A 16,259-nucleotide genomic window follows, 5' to 3' on the forward strand; every position below is an offset into this window, starting at 1 on the left:
TTATCAGCTGTTTTGCAGAAGAAAACTAGAGAGCATGTGGAAATCATGTTAGAATCCTTTTGGGGAGTAAATTGTCTCCCAAGAAGGAGAATCTCTTCGATCTGACAAGGACAGATCTCTGAAAGAGCTTTTTCAAAATGGTAACAAGACTTTGCACATGCTCATAATATGTGCTACTCATTGTAACTTATATACTGTACAATACCCTTAGCTTGAAAAGTAAGTGTATGTTTTGGATTTCAGCCATCTGTGCACTTAAATTTAAAAATCAAAAGGCAAAGCAAGATGAAATTGACAATATCTTATACTATAATATCTTCATTTTTGAAAGATACAAAATATTTTTTTTTCTTCTAATATTATTCTAATATTAAGTCTTACCAAATCTTCTTTAACATTAAAATCACTAAGGCTGATTTACATCCCTCTTGCTTCACTTCTCTCATCTTCCCATGTTCCAATTTCATGCCTAAAATACCTGAGGTTACTAAACACATTAGTTCACTTAGAAGTGACTCGCCTTCTACACTCTCTTGATTGCAGCCTATGTCCAAGTTCAGCTGCTGCTATTTTAATGCTGTTTTCTGATAGGGCCTCTTAATATTGACACTGAAGCTCAGTCTTCCTGCGTGTACTAGAACCTAAGAAGCTGCTATTTTTTGTGCCTTGTTCCTTCTATGGATGGGAATTTGTACACATGTAATTTCAAGCTGAGTTGGATGGAGAGCTCTCAGTGATGGATCTTGCACAGATTTTCCAGGTTGCCTAGTGGGAAGCAGTTTTCTCTCCTTCCAGTATCCTATTGTTAAGATGTTGGTTTCCAGTCCTATTTTTACAGGTTTTGCTGTTTAAATTATTGTGGCAGTTGTCTTGAATAGTCTTAAAAGATGTAATGATGGAGACTCTATATTATCTCCAGTTTCAGTGTCCCGCTTTCTCAAATTAATTGTTCTGTTGTTGCTGATGCTGGTTTTTTTAATCAGTTCTTGTATTTTAATTCTTTTCTGCCTGGATTCTGGCAAAACCTTTCAAAAACAGGAAGAGGCAGTCCCATAATATCTTCTGGGAGCTGCATGACTGTAGCTAAAGAACTCTAGCTGTGGTTTCTCTTCTTTTTTCAGGTCACCTTAATTTACGGAACTAGTTAATGGAAGACTAGTCCTCCCTCTCTTTTCAGTCCAGTGATTATTGTAAAATTCAGATAATTCTATAAACACAGTTTGATAGAATCTCCTTTAAAATAACCTACTTTGAAACTTAAAGGGAGGAGAGGAGTCATGAAGTTTTGATTTGTCTGACTTGGTGGTGTCAAGAGGCCTTTTTCTTCCCTCACCCCACATACTTCCTCTTCTTCCCCTTCTTTCTGACACACAGCTGTCAGCTGCAGCAGTGAAACTGAAGCAGTGGTTCTGGTTGACAGTTGTGTTCAGGCACCCTTCAGATCAATGCATAACACTAGCTTTGATCAGTCACACTAACAAAAGAAATGATGGGCAGAAATTTCCTCACGAGTTACACAATTGAAGAATAAAGCGTTAATATTTCTGGCATAGGAGAAACAAGTGCTTATAGTTAAAGGGTAGTTCTTCAGTATTGGTACGAGGAAAAGGGTTGGTTTAGATGCGGATACTGACACAGACTCACTGCATCCAAGCCTTTCCACATGGGAAGCAAAAGTATATTAAACTTGCATTTGATTACCAGTGTGTATCTTGTAGTATCTCCAGCTAGACATTTCTCTTTTTCAGAGAAAAAGAGATTTATCAGATCTCTGGCTTCACCTGCCTGAAGTCCTCTTAAGACAGTGACATTGAAAGCTTTTTAGGTGCTACATGTTAGTGTAGAGCTGCTGGTGAATTATAGCATTTCTGTGGCCATGTGAGTTCTGCAAAGGATTCATACTTGGATGTTTCCTCAGTTCTGTCTGCTGTCTACATTATAGTTTCCACCATTGTCGCTGTTTAGAATTGCAGTGATAGGGAATAATTGGTTTCAAACTATTCGTGCTCTCAGGGCTTTTGTCTTGGCTGCTCTGCAGTTTTCAGAAGAGTTCAGGCTGGTGCTGTTCTTTGAAGTGATGCTCAAGCCTTGTGTAGGACAATACTGAAACACTTTCTAGGTAATGCTGTTCAGTCCCAGAGTTTGGATGGGGACATTATCAGTACATCAAACCAGTGCTTTGTTTAAAAAAAACTTTGCTAATGCTTCCACTGCGTGACAACAGGCAGAGGGACAATCTACCCCTTCTATAAGAATATAGGATAGTGGATTCAAGCACTAATTTAATACTGTCTGGGGTTTTGGGTTTGATTTTTTTTGTTGTTGTTTGTTTTTTTTACCTCTGTACAGTAGTTGGATAATTTATCTAAGCCCAGCATAACAGAATATATGACTCTCTATTGTGTTCCTGGGTGAAGGGCATGATGATGTGACTTTTACATAATTTGCAGCTCTGGTGTTCTGTTGTACTAAGAAGGAATCACGTCTCTGGCATGTGACACCTTCTTTCCTCCAAAAAAAAGCAAAAAGGGAAAGGAGTGGGTGTAATACTTCTCTAAGTTGCCTTTATCATAAATGTGTGAAGGAAACTGGGGGACTGTACTTTTTCTTTAATGAATTGCAGATTGTGTATGACCTGTATGGCCAGCCATTGTGGATAGAATCAACCATGATATCTATTAATTAGTACAAATCTGTAGAGGTGGTACTCTATTCTCACTATGGTCATAGCCAGTCTACACTATCTCCCTACTTACCTGCTCTGTGATAGAACACAAAATTCTAAGATGCTGGAATGAGGCAGGTTCCTGGTTAAGCCATGTAGCTTAACCATGTACCTCTAATAAGACTTCTCATGAGCAGATTTTGATCATTCTGTGCAGTAGCCAGGTGCTGTAACACAAATTCACAGAAAATTTCCTTTTCAGAAAGGGATCCAGACCTGACTTTTCTGTGCCCATCTGTTGTAGGGCTTTTGGTTGGTGTTTTTTTTGTGTCGTCCGTCATCTGTCCCCCCCACAATGTTCTGAAGTAACTGTGAGATAGAGCAAAGCTGGGATGGAGGTGGCACTGGGGAAGAAAGACTGGATAAATATTGTGCTGTGTGGGAACTGCAGGAGAAAATTAACTTGTTTTCTTGTCTACCTCCTACCCCCTCACCACCCTTGTTTCCCTCCACAGCAGCAACACTCCCTAACACCCTGAGTCAGCAACGCAATCTGGCACTCTTTCGAGCATTTTGCGCCATGAAGTATGCTATCTATGCTCTCTGTGTGAATTCACATAAGCATTCCAAGTGCAAAGATTGTGTACGCAGCCTTCTTGGTGATATCCCTGAAGATGCAACTTTTGAAGAACCAGCAGGTAATTGGCCCCCTTTCTCAGGTTTAGTAGCTTGTGCTTCTCCATTTGCGGGGCTCTGAATTATCACTTAGTATTGGGATAATAGTGCACTCTGTGTACATATCATGTTTTTATTCAGTGGTCTATGAGTGCTTTGCAAACAAGTATAATGGCATTTCTTTAAGGTGTTCTTACCTTTAGTAATAATAGATATGAATAAGCTACCTGCCTTGTTCTAAAATATTTAAGGTAATTGTATTAAAAATATAGTGCAAAAAGAAGGTGGTACTAGATATAGGGTGGTAGTGGCAGGGGTGCTTTTGTAAGAACTTATGATTTCCCAGAGTTAAAACTGATTTAATGGCTAAAATGGGTGTAATCTGAGTTTGCACGTCATTGCGCAAGGCGCTAATTGGCATTGCAGAGAGGGAGGAGGCACGCTACCTTTTTAAATGTAAAATGTTGGACATGTATTTACTTGATTTGTGGAGGAATTATCGGCTCTGAGCCACTGGGACAGTTCTCTCTTCTAGGATTTTCTTAAAGGGCAAAGGTTGGAGGAAGGAACTCCTGGAAAGTGTTGGAAATGTTCTTTATTTTTGTTTTTAATTACACAGAATGCTCTTCAGTATTTCCTCAGTACCTTGTGAAGTGTCAGCAGTTCTTAAGGAGTGTTCCTGCTCCTCTGCGCCTGGAGGTCTTGGAGAACATCTTCTCCTTGCTTTTTATTTCCTACAGTGACCTCCATACTGAGACTCTTCTACCTGAGGACTATGCAGAGGATGATGATCTTGACAAAAAGAGTACTACTGTGAGTGTAGAAGGCAGTGCTAGTCGGCGGTCTTCCACCTCAGAAAGTCCACAGCGCCTAATAGAGGCTGAAAAGAAATTAGAGAGGCATCTGCTGGCTGCTCAGACAGTTCACACAGATACCCAAGATCTTCATGACTCAGTGTTAGGTGGCAAAAGCTGTGAAACCTCTAGGCTGAGCTACCTGGATCTGAAACACTTCACCAGTGGTGTTACTGGATTTTTAGTGGATGACGTGGCCATGGATGCCTTCCTCACATTGCTTCTCAACCATCTGGAAGAAATTCAGAGTTCTCTCCCATGGGACTCCAGTAACGTCCTTCGTGAAGAGCTGGAGCTTGTCGAGTGCTTGAATCTCTCTGCAAGCAGAGATGCCTTTGGAAGTCGTGTGTTACAGTTTTCCAAATACCTTTCTGAAGCTCACTGGCGATACAAGGTGGTGATGAGTAACAGAAATGCAGGTGGGCTTTGTATTTGGCACTTTCTGATATATTGACACTGTTCTGTTATAACTGTCCAGGCAGTGGTCTCAAGACTAAATTCCCTGAGCATCTTACTGGGGGAGCGCATTTTGGCACATACTAGGAGAGTGACCTAGTTGGAGATCACCTGGTTCTTGCACCATTCTCCAATAGGAGTGATCTCTGTTCTAATCAGAAAGTTTGGGGTTTCTTTTTCTTTTTTCTCTCCCCTTTGTGGACACACTGCTTCAGTTCACCTGTCTTTCTCTTGCCCCTTCATCACAAGTTATGTTGAGAGTGCAGTGACATGAAGGGACATGGGGGTGTGTGATCCAATGCAAGCCAGATAGACTCATCTTACTCATGGACAGAGTGTTGATTTAGCCTAGTCTGGAAGCATGTTAGGAACATGTGTCAGAGGAAGTTGGATCATTCTGAAATACAGACCACTCCTCGAGAGCAGCTAGAACAATGCACTCAGGAACCTAGTTCCCACCTTTCTCCATATCCTATGACTTATTAGCCCTGCTACTATCAGATTTCTGCTTGTATCAGTGTGGCTTATTGTGTATCTCAGACCATGCAAAGTCCATGTCCCAAGAAAGACTGTGCAGTATGGACCTTAAATGTTCCAAGTTTCCAAACTTGTGTTCAATTGTTTCTCAAGTCTCCCCCCATAAAGGAGGGGATGTGATGGGACTTATGTTTGAGTAGGCAGCCCTCAGTGTTTCTCTTGGACAGGCAGCAGCTTTCTATGGGATTCTGTACTTTTGAATCCTGTCTTCTGACAAATGATGACAACTATTTGGGGAACATCTTTCAGGGAAAGGTGGCTGGCTTTTCTTGATGCTGCGTATCTCTTGACTTTCTGTCTCAAGGGCTGGCACCCCCCTTACTTGCTCACTTCCAGAATTGTTGACTGAGTCAGAGTTCATACTACCCCACATTACTGAAGAACAGAGTTGTTTCAGCAAAACCTTAAGGACAAATCAAACTCTCTCTTTTACTATTTTAATTCTTACTATTTTTGCCTTGTTTCTAGCTGCTTATGTACTTGGACTATACCTATTTTTCTGTATAGTTAGAATCATAGAATCATTTAGGTTGGAAAAGACCCTTAGTACTCATCGGGGTGTGTAGAAGGTATAGTACATTCCAGGCAACATTGGATGTGGATGTGAAAAACACAGTATTAGTTGAATTGCATCAAAATTACTTCAAGGTGCTGGTTTAAACTTTGCTGCGGAAGAGGTCTTCGCTGAGATCAGCTGTGTTTCCTTTGGAGATTTGCCATCATAGCTCTACCTATGTGGATGTGCTGATAGATTCTTTAAGGTAGACAAGTAACTGTTTATGGCCTGTCCAGCTACTTGGTAATGTTTTTGCTTAAATGTTTCACAGAACATCAGCTTACAGCTTCCAGGAGATACTGCTCTTTAATCAGGTCCTCCAGCTTTAAGAAACGAAGTAGATCTCAAAGGTACAAGACAGGTGGGTTGAAAAAGTGACTTGGAGAAGACATCTCTGAAATGTGCATAATTTTGCTGAGCTCATAGCTGAATACAATTAGATTTAATGGACTAGGAGTAGAGAACTAGATTTATTTCTTTTAGCTTTCTAACTGAAGTGTTTTAGTCCAGTTCCACTTGGATTGAGCTTGTTTTCCTAAAGCTCACCTGCACAACTAAAATATAATTAATTTTGAATTCGAGTAGGAAAATAACTTCTTTCATACATCGTCTGATTTATGGCAGGGGAGAACTTTACAACTACAGTACCAATTCTTCCCTTTCTCCACTCTATCCGATGACTGTTTGGTATGTTTTCATTCCTATCACAATAGTATCTAGGATGTGAATTTACAGGAATTTGTGGCTTAAATTGGCAGCCTTAGGAGAAAGTTGGGTTCCTCACCCTTTTTCTATTTAGCCTTTGGAGTGGGATGTTCCAAAATAAGAAGCTTTAAAGTATCAGACGTGAGTCACTGATGGGCCACCCCAGCATAGTCTCTTGCCTATCATTTTCTTCAAGTCAGCAGTTTTTGCATTTATCATAGACATCAGTGATGGCTCATTTGTGAGATACTCTTGAAGATCTCTTGCAGTTGCTTGATCTGTTCTTTGCAGTAACTTTTAATTACCTTGTCTAGAAAAAGTGCAGTTAATGTGCTGGTTTTGATTTGTTTCCATTTTAGGTGGGAAAGAGGGAACTTCCAGTCCATCATTAGAAAGTACAAGTAGCGAGCTAAGCACCAGTACCTCAGGTATTAGGCCACAAAAGTAGTATTTCTTTGTCTTGTCAATGTGCATGATGAAGTATTTGCTTGACTAGTTAATGTGAATTACTGCTCTATGCAGAACAGAATTAGAACCTTTCACTTCTCAGAGCTCCCATTTTTGGCTGGCTTTTTTGTAGCACATATCTCTTCTTCTGGAATAAGAAAATGAGATTTTTCTTGATATTTTTGGCTTTCAGGAAGCAGTGTGCAATGTGGCAAAGTGGAAACCATCAAAAAAGCTAATAGACTGGTAGTCATGTAACCTAAAACATGCTTAGGCATGCTAAATTGATTCAATAAGTCTGACACTTAAGACTTCTCCCTTTATCCATATTGAACCAGTGCCCTAGCGTTGCATCCACATTATGTAGCTGCTAAAGTGTTACATTTGGATGAGATCCAAAATGAAAGTTCTGACCAAATAGTGAAATATAACGAGAATTTTTAACAAGATGTTTATGTTGACCTCTTTACCCTAAAACTTCCTTGCGACTCTCCTCCTATATTTTTCTGTTAAATATGTGAAATACTGTTATCTGATAGTTGGCTGTTACTTGGTGAAACGTTTTTTCCATAATAGTGTACTGATTAATTCTGTTGTCTTGCAGAGGGAAGTACCAGTAATGTGTCTGGCTCGTGTGATTTGGAAAGCAGGGTGAGACCACATCAGCAAAACCCCCTCATTCCTATGATGCTTTCCCCACCAGAATCACTGTTAGTTTCTTGTGTCTTGAGAGGAAACTTCGTAGAAGCCCATCAGGTAAATGAGTTGCATGTATTTTGTGCAATTAAAAAGCTAATTTGGTATTGACGTTTGTGGTTGTGATAGCTGATGAAGTTCCTGCTGCTTCTGTATTGGTAAGCATAGAGCTGAAACATCTGCTTTCCAATTGAAATGGTCACTTTGGAAGTAGAAGCAAGTGAAAGGAACAAAGATATCCCAAACCAACATCCCAAGGATGCTGGGTTTTTTTTTAACTCATTATATAAAAATGCTTTCTCTAAACCTGGGTTCTCAAAAGCGTGAAAATGTTTCATGAGAGCTGGCCAAGCTTAGTGTTTCAGCTGAATGAAGAACACTAAGAGCTTATGTGAAGCCTCATGAGGAAGCAGCATCTGAACTGCTTGCTTTAGTCACTGAATCAAAACCATGATACTCTGCTACTTGTAAGTTTGGCAGGAGCATGCAAATGTGTTCCTTACGCAAACGCGTTCCTTACCCAAAGCAGAGCCAAAGTGGTGATTACATTTATTTGAAGGAGGTATGTTTTGAGGCTAAATTCCTGGTACTGAAAACAGGCAGACAGACTTTGAAATTGACAGTCTGCACACTTGTAGTTCTTTGTTCCCTCACAGCTGTGCATACCTTTCTCTGTGGCTTTTGGGCTGATGCTCTGAAGAAACATCTTGAGGTGCATTAGTGATTGGATCCTCTGCAAAAAGCAGTGACCTGGCTGAGTTTCAGATAGCGATATTGGAGCAGTTAATATCATTTAAGCATTGCATTAGCAGCACGTTATTGCTCAACTCATTAGTTCTGTTCGACGTCAAGCATGCCACTTCATCTTCTCCCTTCTTACAGCGCCAAAAGAAGCATTTTGTCTTGCTTTGTTACTTTGAATTTCAGTATCACTGATGATAAAGAATTCAAGCTTGGTTTGTGTTCTGTTGTTGATTTGATAGTAGGAACTTGCACAGCTGTGCTTATCTACTCTGTGTTTACATTTCTAGAAGGTATTCCTTGCTGAATAAGAATTTGTTTAAAACAGTTTACTTTGGAGGCCCAAATTGATGGATTTATCTCGTTACATAGTGTATTGAAATCATGAGGAGTCACTCTGAAAGGTGTGGTTTACAAAAATTAATTCAACTCTACCCTTGCAGCAAATTGTAGCTGAGCTTTATAAAAATAGTTGAAAAATGTCGCTAAGGTCCTGTTTTTCAGGACGTTTCAGCCTGCTGTGTCTGTGGGGACATTTTTCAGTGAAAATATCTGTTTTATTTTATTCCCTCATCTCCTCTAAAAACCCGCAAAGCTCTTTGACTTTTGAAAACTTCTTTTCATGTGCTCTGTAATTACATCTATTGTTATTTTTGAAAGGTGGCTTTGATGTTTAATCTGAATACCTCACCTTGCTATGGTGAATTGGTTTTCATGGAGCGCTACCAAGAGGCAGTACGAGAAATGGCAAGAGTGGAGCACAATATTGAGAATCAAGCATCAGATGGCACTGGAGGCGTCAGGAGATCTGGCAGTGGCCGTTCGACACTGCAAGCCATTGGGAATGCAGCAGCTGCTGGTAAGGACTGGGTTTTTTGAGTTCTTCTCATAAAAGGTGAGGGACAAGTGGAAAACAGGAGAAAGCAATTTGAATACTGTCATAATGAGTGCAAAAGTTGTTCAGAAGAGTACGTGGTGATTCTTTGACTTAAAAGGAAAGAATGCTGAAATTTGCTGTCAATGCCCAATTAGTTTTATCTATTCTGCAGTAATTGGTCCATGAAGCAGGCCACCTATTGAATTATTTTCCTAAAGGATTAGAGAATAATTATCCATGACAGGATCTGAGATAAATATGTGGTTTAATTAGTGATTGTGTGTTTTGCTGACACATGTAGGTATGGTATTTTATTCCATCTCGGATGTTACTGATAAATTGCTTGCAACTTCTGGAAGTCTTGCCCCTACTCTCCAAGAAAACTTCTGGATCAGCAACATCCAGCTGGAGCATACTGATCCTCTGCGGGAAGTCCTTGAGGACCTCAGTCCTTCAGCAATGGCAGCATTTGACCTAGCTTGCACTCAGTGCCATCTTTGGAAGACATGCAAACAGCTTTTGGAAACAGCAGAAAGACGACTGTACAACAGCTTTGAAACTCGGGGTAGGCTTTTAATTTTTGTGTTTATCGACATGGGCCTGGGAGCAGAAAACGCCTCTCTGCTGTGTTGTTTGTGCTAACACCTGAGTCTTAATTAAATCTCATTTTGTACTTTCATGTTAGTTTCTCCTTTTTCCACTCTTAACTTTTATTTTGTCCCCTTTGCACAATGACTTCTCCAGGCCACCGACCTGACTTTGTTTTACTGCACTCTGAAGGTGTAAAGGGCTTCCCAGCAGTTCTCCAGCAAATAAGTAAAATTCTCAACTATTCCTGCACATCACAAGGGCAGTCCAAGCCAGGTAGTATGCTTTGCTGATAAGATTTTCTGTTGAAATGTGCTTAAATCAAATTCTTGCCTTCTGTGGCAATGGAAATTTGAACTTTCCATTTTTTTGCTTAGTATTTAAAACAAAAAAAGGGAGTGGGGACTCGAGTTCAATTCTGAATAAACTGAAACACTTTGAATTTGGCAAACTAGTTGTATTATAATACAATTTTGGTTCTGTGGGCCTTTTTCTGTGCAAAAATATTTCTTTGTTATAGTTCCTGTTTCTTTCTCCTTCTTTGTAGAGGTCTCAGATGAGAAAATAGGGAGTCATTTTCGATGCAGTATCGTAGACCTTCTGCAAGCTTGCTATCCTGCCTTGACTGAAGAAAGTATTACTAATGAAGTTGTTTTATCACAAAATCTGGATCAAATCCTAAAAGCACTGACACATGTTGAACGTTCTGTGGGTGAGTTATTTCTGTTACCGTGAAGACTGACAAATGGATCTAAATTTTTGTTTTGGCCTGTCCAGACAATTATAAATCTAGTAGTAATGCTCTTTGACATATGCGTAAATATGAGTTTTTTAAATCATGAATGCAAAGTGTAAAATTTATCTGTAATTCTTATATTCTGAGCATTTGTTTTCAGAGCTAAAATTGTGAACTTGCCAGAGAAGAAAGGAACATATCAATGAGTACAATTGAGGTTATTATTTGTCCTATTTTTCTTCAGTCCTAACAAGGAATTCTTTAAGTGTATTTTAACCTGAGAGCTTATAGATAATTAGGTGTATCCTTACTGTTTCCTTTTTTTTTTTTTAAACAAAAAGGAGATAAACTTATAAAACTATTGTAACATAATAATACCTTCCAATTTTCATAGGGCTATCATAAAACATCTCATCCTTTTCTGAAGAAGTCTTCCACAGTTGCCTTTTCTCAGTGCTCTCCTAGCACTGGGGTGTTTTCTTATGTTTGGCTTTTTTTTTTCTTTTTTTCCCCTCCATTCACCAAATTTCTAAATGTCATGCAGGTGTTCGTAAAATATTTAAAGATACTTGTATGTTTAATGAGCAAAAATTTAGGAGAGGTCTAAGGGCTAAATGTTACGGAGCACAAGGACTGGTCAACACCTGTGTTTTAGAATGAGCTTTTGTGTTAATACCACACAACTAGATATATTTTAGGCCTGCCGTAATGTATTTCTAACTTGTCAGAGGCATGGTTACCAATTTAGATGACCCATTAATTTATTCTGCTGTAAAAGTTTCTCTTACTTTCAATAAAATTATAATGCCCAGACTGAGATCTGTAATTGCAGAGAGGAAATTAGGCTAAATCATTTCTCTCTTTCTTCCTCTGCCCCCCTTCCTTTTTGGCATTTAATACTTACTTGAATCTTGGATGTATGTCTGTTCTCTTAAACCAGACTCTAAAGGGAGCCTGCTTGGCACCTTGGTGGAGCAGGCCTCTCTCAAACCTACGGAGCTGGAGAAGCACCTGGTTTGGAATCAAACACAGCTCCTGCTGAGAACTCTTGACCAGCATGTCCAAACCATGCCAGAGAGCAACACGCAGACAAACTTTGTGAAGGCCTTCTTTGACTACATCACTACACTGGCTGCTGTTGTGTTACGAAGCCTGAATGCAGAGCTAGGTAAGGGGTTTCTGCTGGAAACTGAGAGCCTGGGTGAGGATACCCAGACTGTGTAGTCTGGCCTGATTCTGGAAAGTAATTGTGCAAAAATGGTTCCTTGCCAAACGTGCCTACGTTGCATAGTCAGATCTTTTGATTTCAACTGATTATTGCAGTGCTTTTTAAATTTTATTTCTTAACACCTCGGCCGCCCACAGCTAAGATAAAAATAGCTGATGGCAGTAGGAAAACAAGAACAGAAATGTTAACTACTGACCCAAATTCTGCACTGTGTTTAGACAAAACAAACAACCCCTGGCTTCCAAAAATTCTGATCGCTACCCTATAAGGTGAGATTGATTTTTGCATCCAGTGGATCAGCATGCTGTGCACTTCTCAGCTCCCTTAGAGACAACCAGTGCCCTGCTGCTCCACAAGGCTAAGAGGAGAGTGTGTAGAAGGCTATGCAGAGGTAACCAGGCAGAACTTTTTCAAAGAATCAGCAGATGATGGTGGTCCATGAAAAAAAATGCACCATCAGCATATAAATCTGTCAGAAGAACAGAAAAATTTACTGTGCTAGGAGAAAAAACAGTTGTCTGTTTTTTTAAAGCTGACACTAATTGAGCTGCAGTAATGTAAAATACCACAGTACTGATTTCAGAGAATACCTTCCCAAGAGGATAAGAAAAAAGGGTAAAGACCTGTTTTCAGACATGCTGGTTCAGCTCAGGTCACTACCACACCAGCCATAACTTCTGTATGGACATGATTCAGTCCTCATTGACTAACTGCCAAAGCAAAAAAAAAAATAAAAAACCCCCACAATATTTAAAGGCTGAGTGAGTTTTGGGGAAAGTTTATTGTACTGGAAGATAAATAAAAGGAAAAGGTAAACTTATGAGAATCTGTTCAGAGTTACTTGACATAACGCAGTAGTGGATACAAAGGCTTTTCAGCAATAGTGGCCAGGGTTTCACTCCTTTCGTAAAAGTAGCTGTACATCTGAGTTCCCTCTCTGCCTTTGCTTACTTTGACTTGAACAGAGCGTGGAGTCACTAATCTACATTCAGAGACTTCTCAGAAACCAATACTGCACATTTTCTGTCTCTTACCACAAATAAATCTTTTGGTGAAAGTTTGAAGTAGAGTTGCTAAACTGTTTGAACCTAGATCTCGCTTAAAGGCCGAGGACTATCCACTCTACCTGTTTTGGTAGTAGATCCAGTAAAATGTGAGCCAGTGGTGCCAAGTTTGAGAGGCATATCGTAATCAAGAATGCCCTGCAATTTACTCTGGATTTTACCACACTAATGTGACTGTGGACCTCTGAATTTAGTCAAAGAGGTTTCAGACTCAGGCTCTTAAAATTTGTGTTCCTAAAATAAGACTTGGGTAGTGTATTCAGCTAATATGTTTGTATTATAATAAATGTTCTGATTTTTTTTTGAAGATATATCTGCCGAAGTGAAAGTGGGGAACCCTTTCATACTGTTACAGCAGAGTCCATCTCAGCTGCTCTCCCAGCTTGTGTTCGAGAAACAGGTTCATCCTGACAGGTTGGTGCTTTTCATATTTTATACTTCTCTAGGTTATTTTGGTGTTGGTGACTTTGGACCTCGGCCAGGATTAAATTCTTCTCTCGCTACTTAGCACAGGTAGTACAGCCTGCTGTGTCCCACCAGCCGATCACTTAATGCTGCAAGAATTAGTGTGCAGGGAGGAGCTTAGTCAGTGGCTTCTCTACCAGCCAGAAGATTTTTGATCGGGAAGACTGTGGCTCCATATTTTTAACAATTACTGTCTGTTGTGAAGAGAGAGTGCGTTTATGTGAATTTTTTTTAACTGAATGTGTGACAGTTCAGAGTAGTAGACTTGCAGCTTAGCAATGTAATAAAATAAAATGGACCAGTAGGGCTTCTTAAGAATACAGCTGGGCATGGCTCTTGCCCTGGTCAGTAGGTAAACTGGATAATCTAAGGTCCTTCCATCACAAATTACTAAACTAGGCTGGCATGGAAAGTGTCTGATTTGATGCAGAAGCTCTTAAAAAGATGAGCACTAATGGTGAATGATTTTGGTATGTCGCATTTAGGTAAAAGTGAATGTTTGAGGAGTAAGTTCCTTTTCTTTAAAGGAATGGCAGCATAAGCTCTGAGTTATTGATGTCGTGCTATATACCTCTTTTTCATAGTGAGTAAACATAGGATATGTACTCTTCCACAGTATGTACCTGTGAAGAATATTAGGGGCCTTGTGTTCACAAAACATTTGGAAGATTTATGAAAATATGTAGTTGTAAAGTACCTTTTTTATGTGCTGGGTAAGCTGGTTCTGTTTTCAATCCTGCAGGCTTTCTTCTCTCTTGGCTAAAGAAGAGTTGAACTTGAATGTGCAGCAAGTTATTGTTAACTGTTGCTGTGAACCACTGTCCTTGTGCAGTGCAAGGCAAAACAGCCAGGCAAAGTCTCTTCTGACAAACGTCAGCAACTTAGCACACCAGTGTGCCTACCACTGCCTGCCAGATGTTGAAATATGTACTCACAATTCTGCAGTGACCTCTGAGGACATTTCTACTCAGGCCCCATCCTCTGTGAATGACTTGAGCCAGCACACACTCACTGCCTCCTCCCTGGACTTCCTAAAGTCTCAGTCGAAGCTAATGGCCACAGTGGCATGTCTAAGTGCATCTAATATACAGAAAATGTCCAAATCAAGTTTATCTTGGATGGAATTTCGGGGCAAACGGGAAGTGCCCTTAGGTTTGGAACAGATTTCCAGGGAGTGTGAGGCATTGTTGAAGGAGTTCCCAATATTGGAACGATTTCTTCTTGCTGTGTTTGAGCCACTTCAGAGTCAGCAAGAGGAAGGTAGCAGTTTGGCTAGTGTCTTCTCTGGCAAGACATACATATCTCTGGTTCTCCTAGGACTGCATTCCACCACAGCTGTTAAGGTATTAACAGGAGTCTTTGAACAAGCTCTTGCTGCAAAGGATTGGGACAGAGCTCTGAAGGTCTTGGATCTGTACAGTCAGGATGTGGAGGAGCTGGTCAATGTGAAGGATGCTGTGCTGAGCTGCGCAACTGCTGAAGGTAAGAAGGATTAAGTCGGACTTTATTCCCTTCATCTTTTTCTTTTTTTTCTTTTTTTTTTTTAATGAAGAATACAGCCTGGATCAGGAGGTGGAAACTAAAGTAGCGGTCCTTGAGCAAATCTAAAGATGGAAACAGATACCTTTCCTTCCTTCATCCTAAATTTGCTTTTTCTGATGGTGTAGTTTCTGTTTTGCAAATGTGCAAATCCTAACCAATTTAGTACAAGAGAACTGGAATGCATCCATGGTGTTATTTTTATGTGAAGAGCTGAATAGATCAGGAGACATTAATCATAGTACTGCAGTGTCATTGTCACACATGGATGATGTATCTTGTGAAAGGAGGTGCCTTTTGGAGTCTAAAGATAGTAAGTATCTCATGCTAGCTTTGGTTACTTCCCGAGAATCTGATGCTTGGGATGAGTCTTGCATCGATTTTTCAGCACTGTACTGTTTCTTTTAGTGATGCAATCCAGTGAGGATAGGGATTTTTTTTATTTTCCAAATTATAGAAACTGAGTTTCAAACCAGTGATTTGTTTCCTCCACAGATAAGGATGGTTGGCAATACTTGTTCCCAGTAAAAAATGCAACGTTGAGAAGTAGGCTGGCCCTGCGCTGTCTGGACAAATGGCCCCTTGATGCCTGTTTGGAAATCCTAGCTTATTGCATTTCTGATTTGAGCATAACTGATGAACTAAAAGCCAGTCTGCAGAGCAGGAAGAAGGAACTTCAGGTTTATCAAAAGGTGCGAAGTCATTCTTCAAGTAACCATTGAGATGAAATAGGCAGCAGGGAGCAAATATGCTTGCCCTTTAAAAAAGTTTTAGCCCTTGGTTCTTTTTGATCATAATACCTTTTCAAGTCTTTCATCCAAAACAGGTCATGTGTTTTCAGTGCTGTAGTATCCAATTAACACTCTGCTTCCATCCATCATAGCTTTCCCACTCTCCTATTAGCATTCAGGTCTGCAAAGATGATTAGACATAAACATTTGTGTGAGGCTGCTTTTTTGCAAAGTATTTGTTTTTCCATTCTATACAAACGCTAGAGCCTCTGGAAGCTTTCCATGCCAATTCATCATTTTATAAGCTTGAGAGGTGCAGATGTACCTAGGCATGGTGTACAAGACTAGTGGTCCAATAAGCATTTGTATTGCAGTCAGGTCTTCTGGCTGCAGGGTAGTGCAGATGCCCAAGTCAGACTAGCTGGCCTGGAGTTCAGCACAGACTGAAAAGCCAAACAGAGCAAACAAAGGAGTCGTAAGTCCCTGCTGAGCTCTGTCTGGTAATGGTTCTGCTAACTGACAGTTAGCTCCGTTGTTTGTTAGTGCCAGCAATGGCTGCAGTATACATATACTTTCTCATCCATAATTATTGCCATCTAGTCTTTTAAAAACCTTCCCCTATAAATGTGCTTTGTAGACTCATACCTCTGAGAAAATGACGTAGTCTTTTTTTGGAGCGCGAGTGCATTACAACATCCC

The 16,259-nt window shown here is 40.1% G+C and overlaps 1 protein-coding gene across 9 annotated transcripts in view; it reads left to right on the top strand.

Moving 5' to 3' along the window:
* The window catches only part of ZFYVE26 (zinc finger FYVE-type containing 26), a 52,230-nt gene that overhangs the window by 10,051 nt on the left and 25,920 nt on the right, over nt 1-16,259 (top strand). For 6 of the 9 annotated variants that reach the window (XR_014228911.1, XM_082318534.1, XM_082318535.1 and 3 more), the window contains 13 exons: nt 3,181-3,363; nt 3,960-4,613; nt 6,015-6,104; nt 6,808-6,876; nt 7,500-7,651; nt 8,993-9,191; nt 9,511-9,774; nt 9,954-10,073; nt 10,345-10,509; nt 11,474-11,701; nt 13,134-13,239; nt 14,033-14,772; nt 15,325-15,521. Coding sequence is in view for 8 of the 9 variants with exons in the window: in XM_082318534.1 (XP_082174660.1) it covers nt 3,181-3,363; nt 3,960-4,613; nt 6,015-6,104; nt 6,808-6,876; nt 7,500-7,651; nt 8,993-9,191; nt 9,511-9,774; nt 9,954-10,073; nt 10,345-10,509; nt 11,474-11,701; nt 13,134-13,239; nt 14,033-14,772; nt 15,325-15,521 (3,167 nt within the window). In the remaining variant the exon portion in view is untranslated. The remainder of the gene's footprint in view (nt 1-3,180; nt 3,364-3,959; nt 4,614-6,014; nt 6,105-6,807; nt 6,877-7,499; nt 7,652-8,992; nt 9,192-9,510; nt 9,775-9,953; nt 10,074-10,344; nt 10,510-11,473; nt 11,702-13,133; nt 13,240-14,032; nt 14,773-15,324; nt 15,522-16,259) is intronic. The other 3 variants (XM_082318536.1, XM_082318537.1, XM_082318538.1) reach the window with 3 other exon arrangements.

The sequence above is a fragment of the Platalea leucorodia genome (genome assembly GCF_965183815.1).
Source record: "Platalea leucorodia genome assembly, chromosome: 7".
In the NCBI taxonomy this organism is placed as follows: domain Eukaryota; kingdom Metazoa; phylum Chordata; class Aves; order Pelecaniformes; family Threskiornithidae; genus Platalea; species Platalea leucorodia.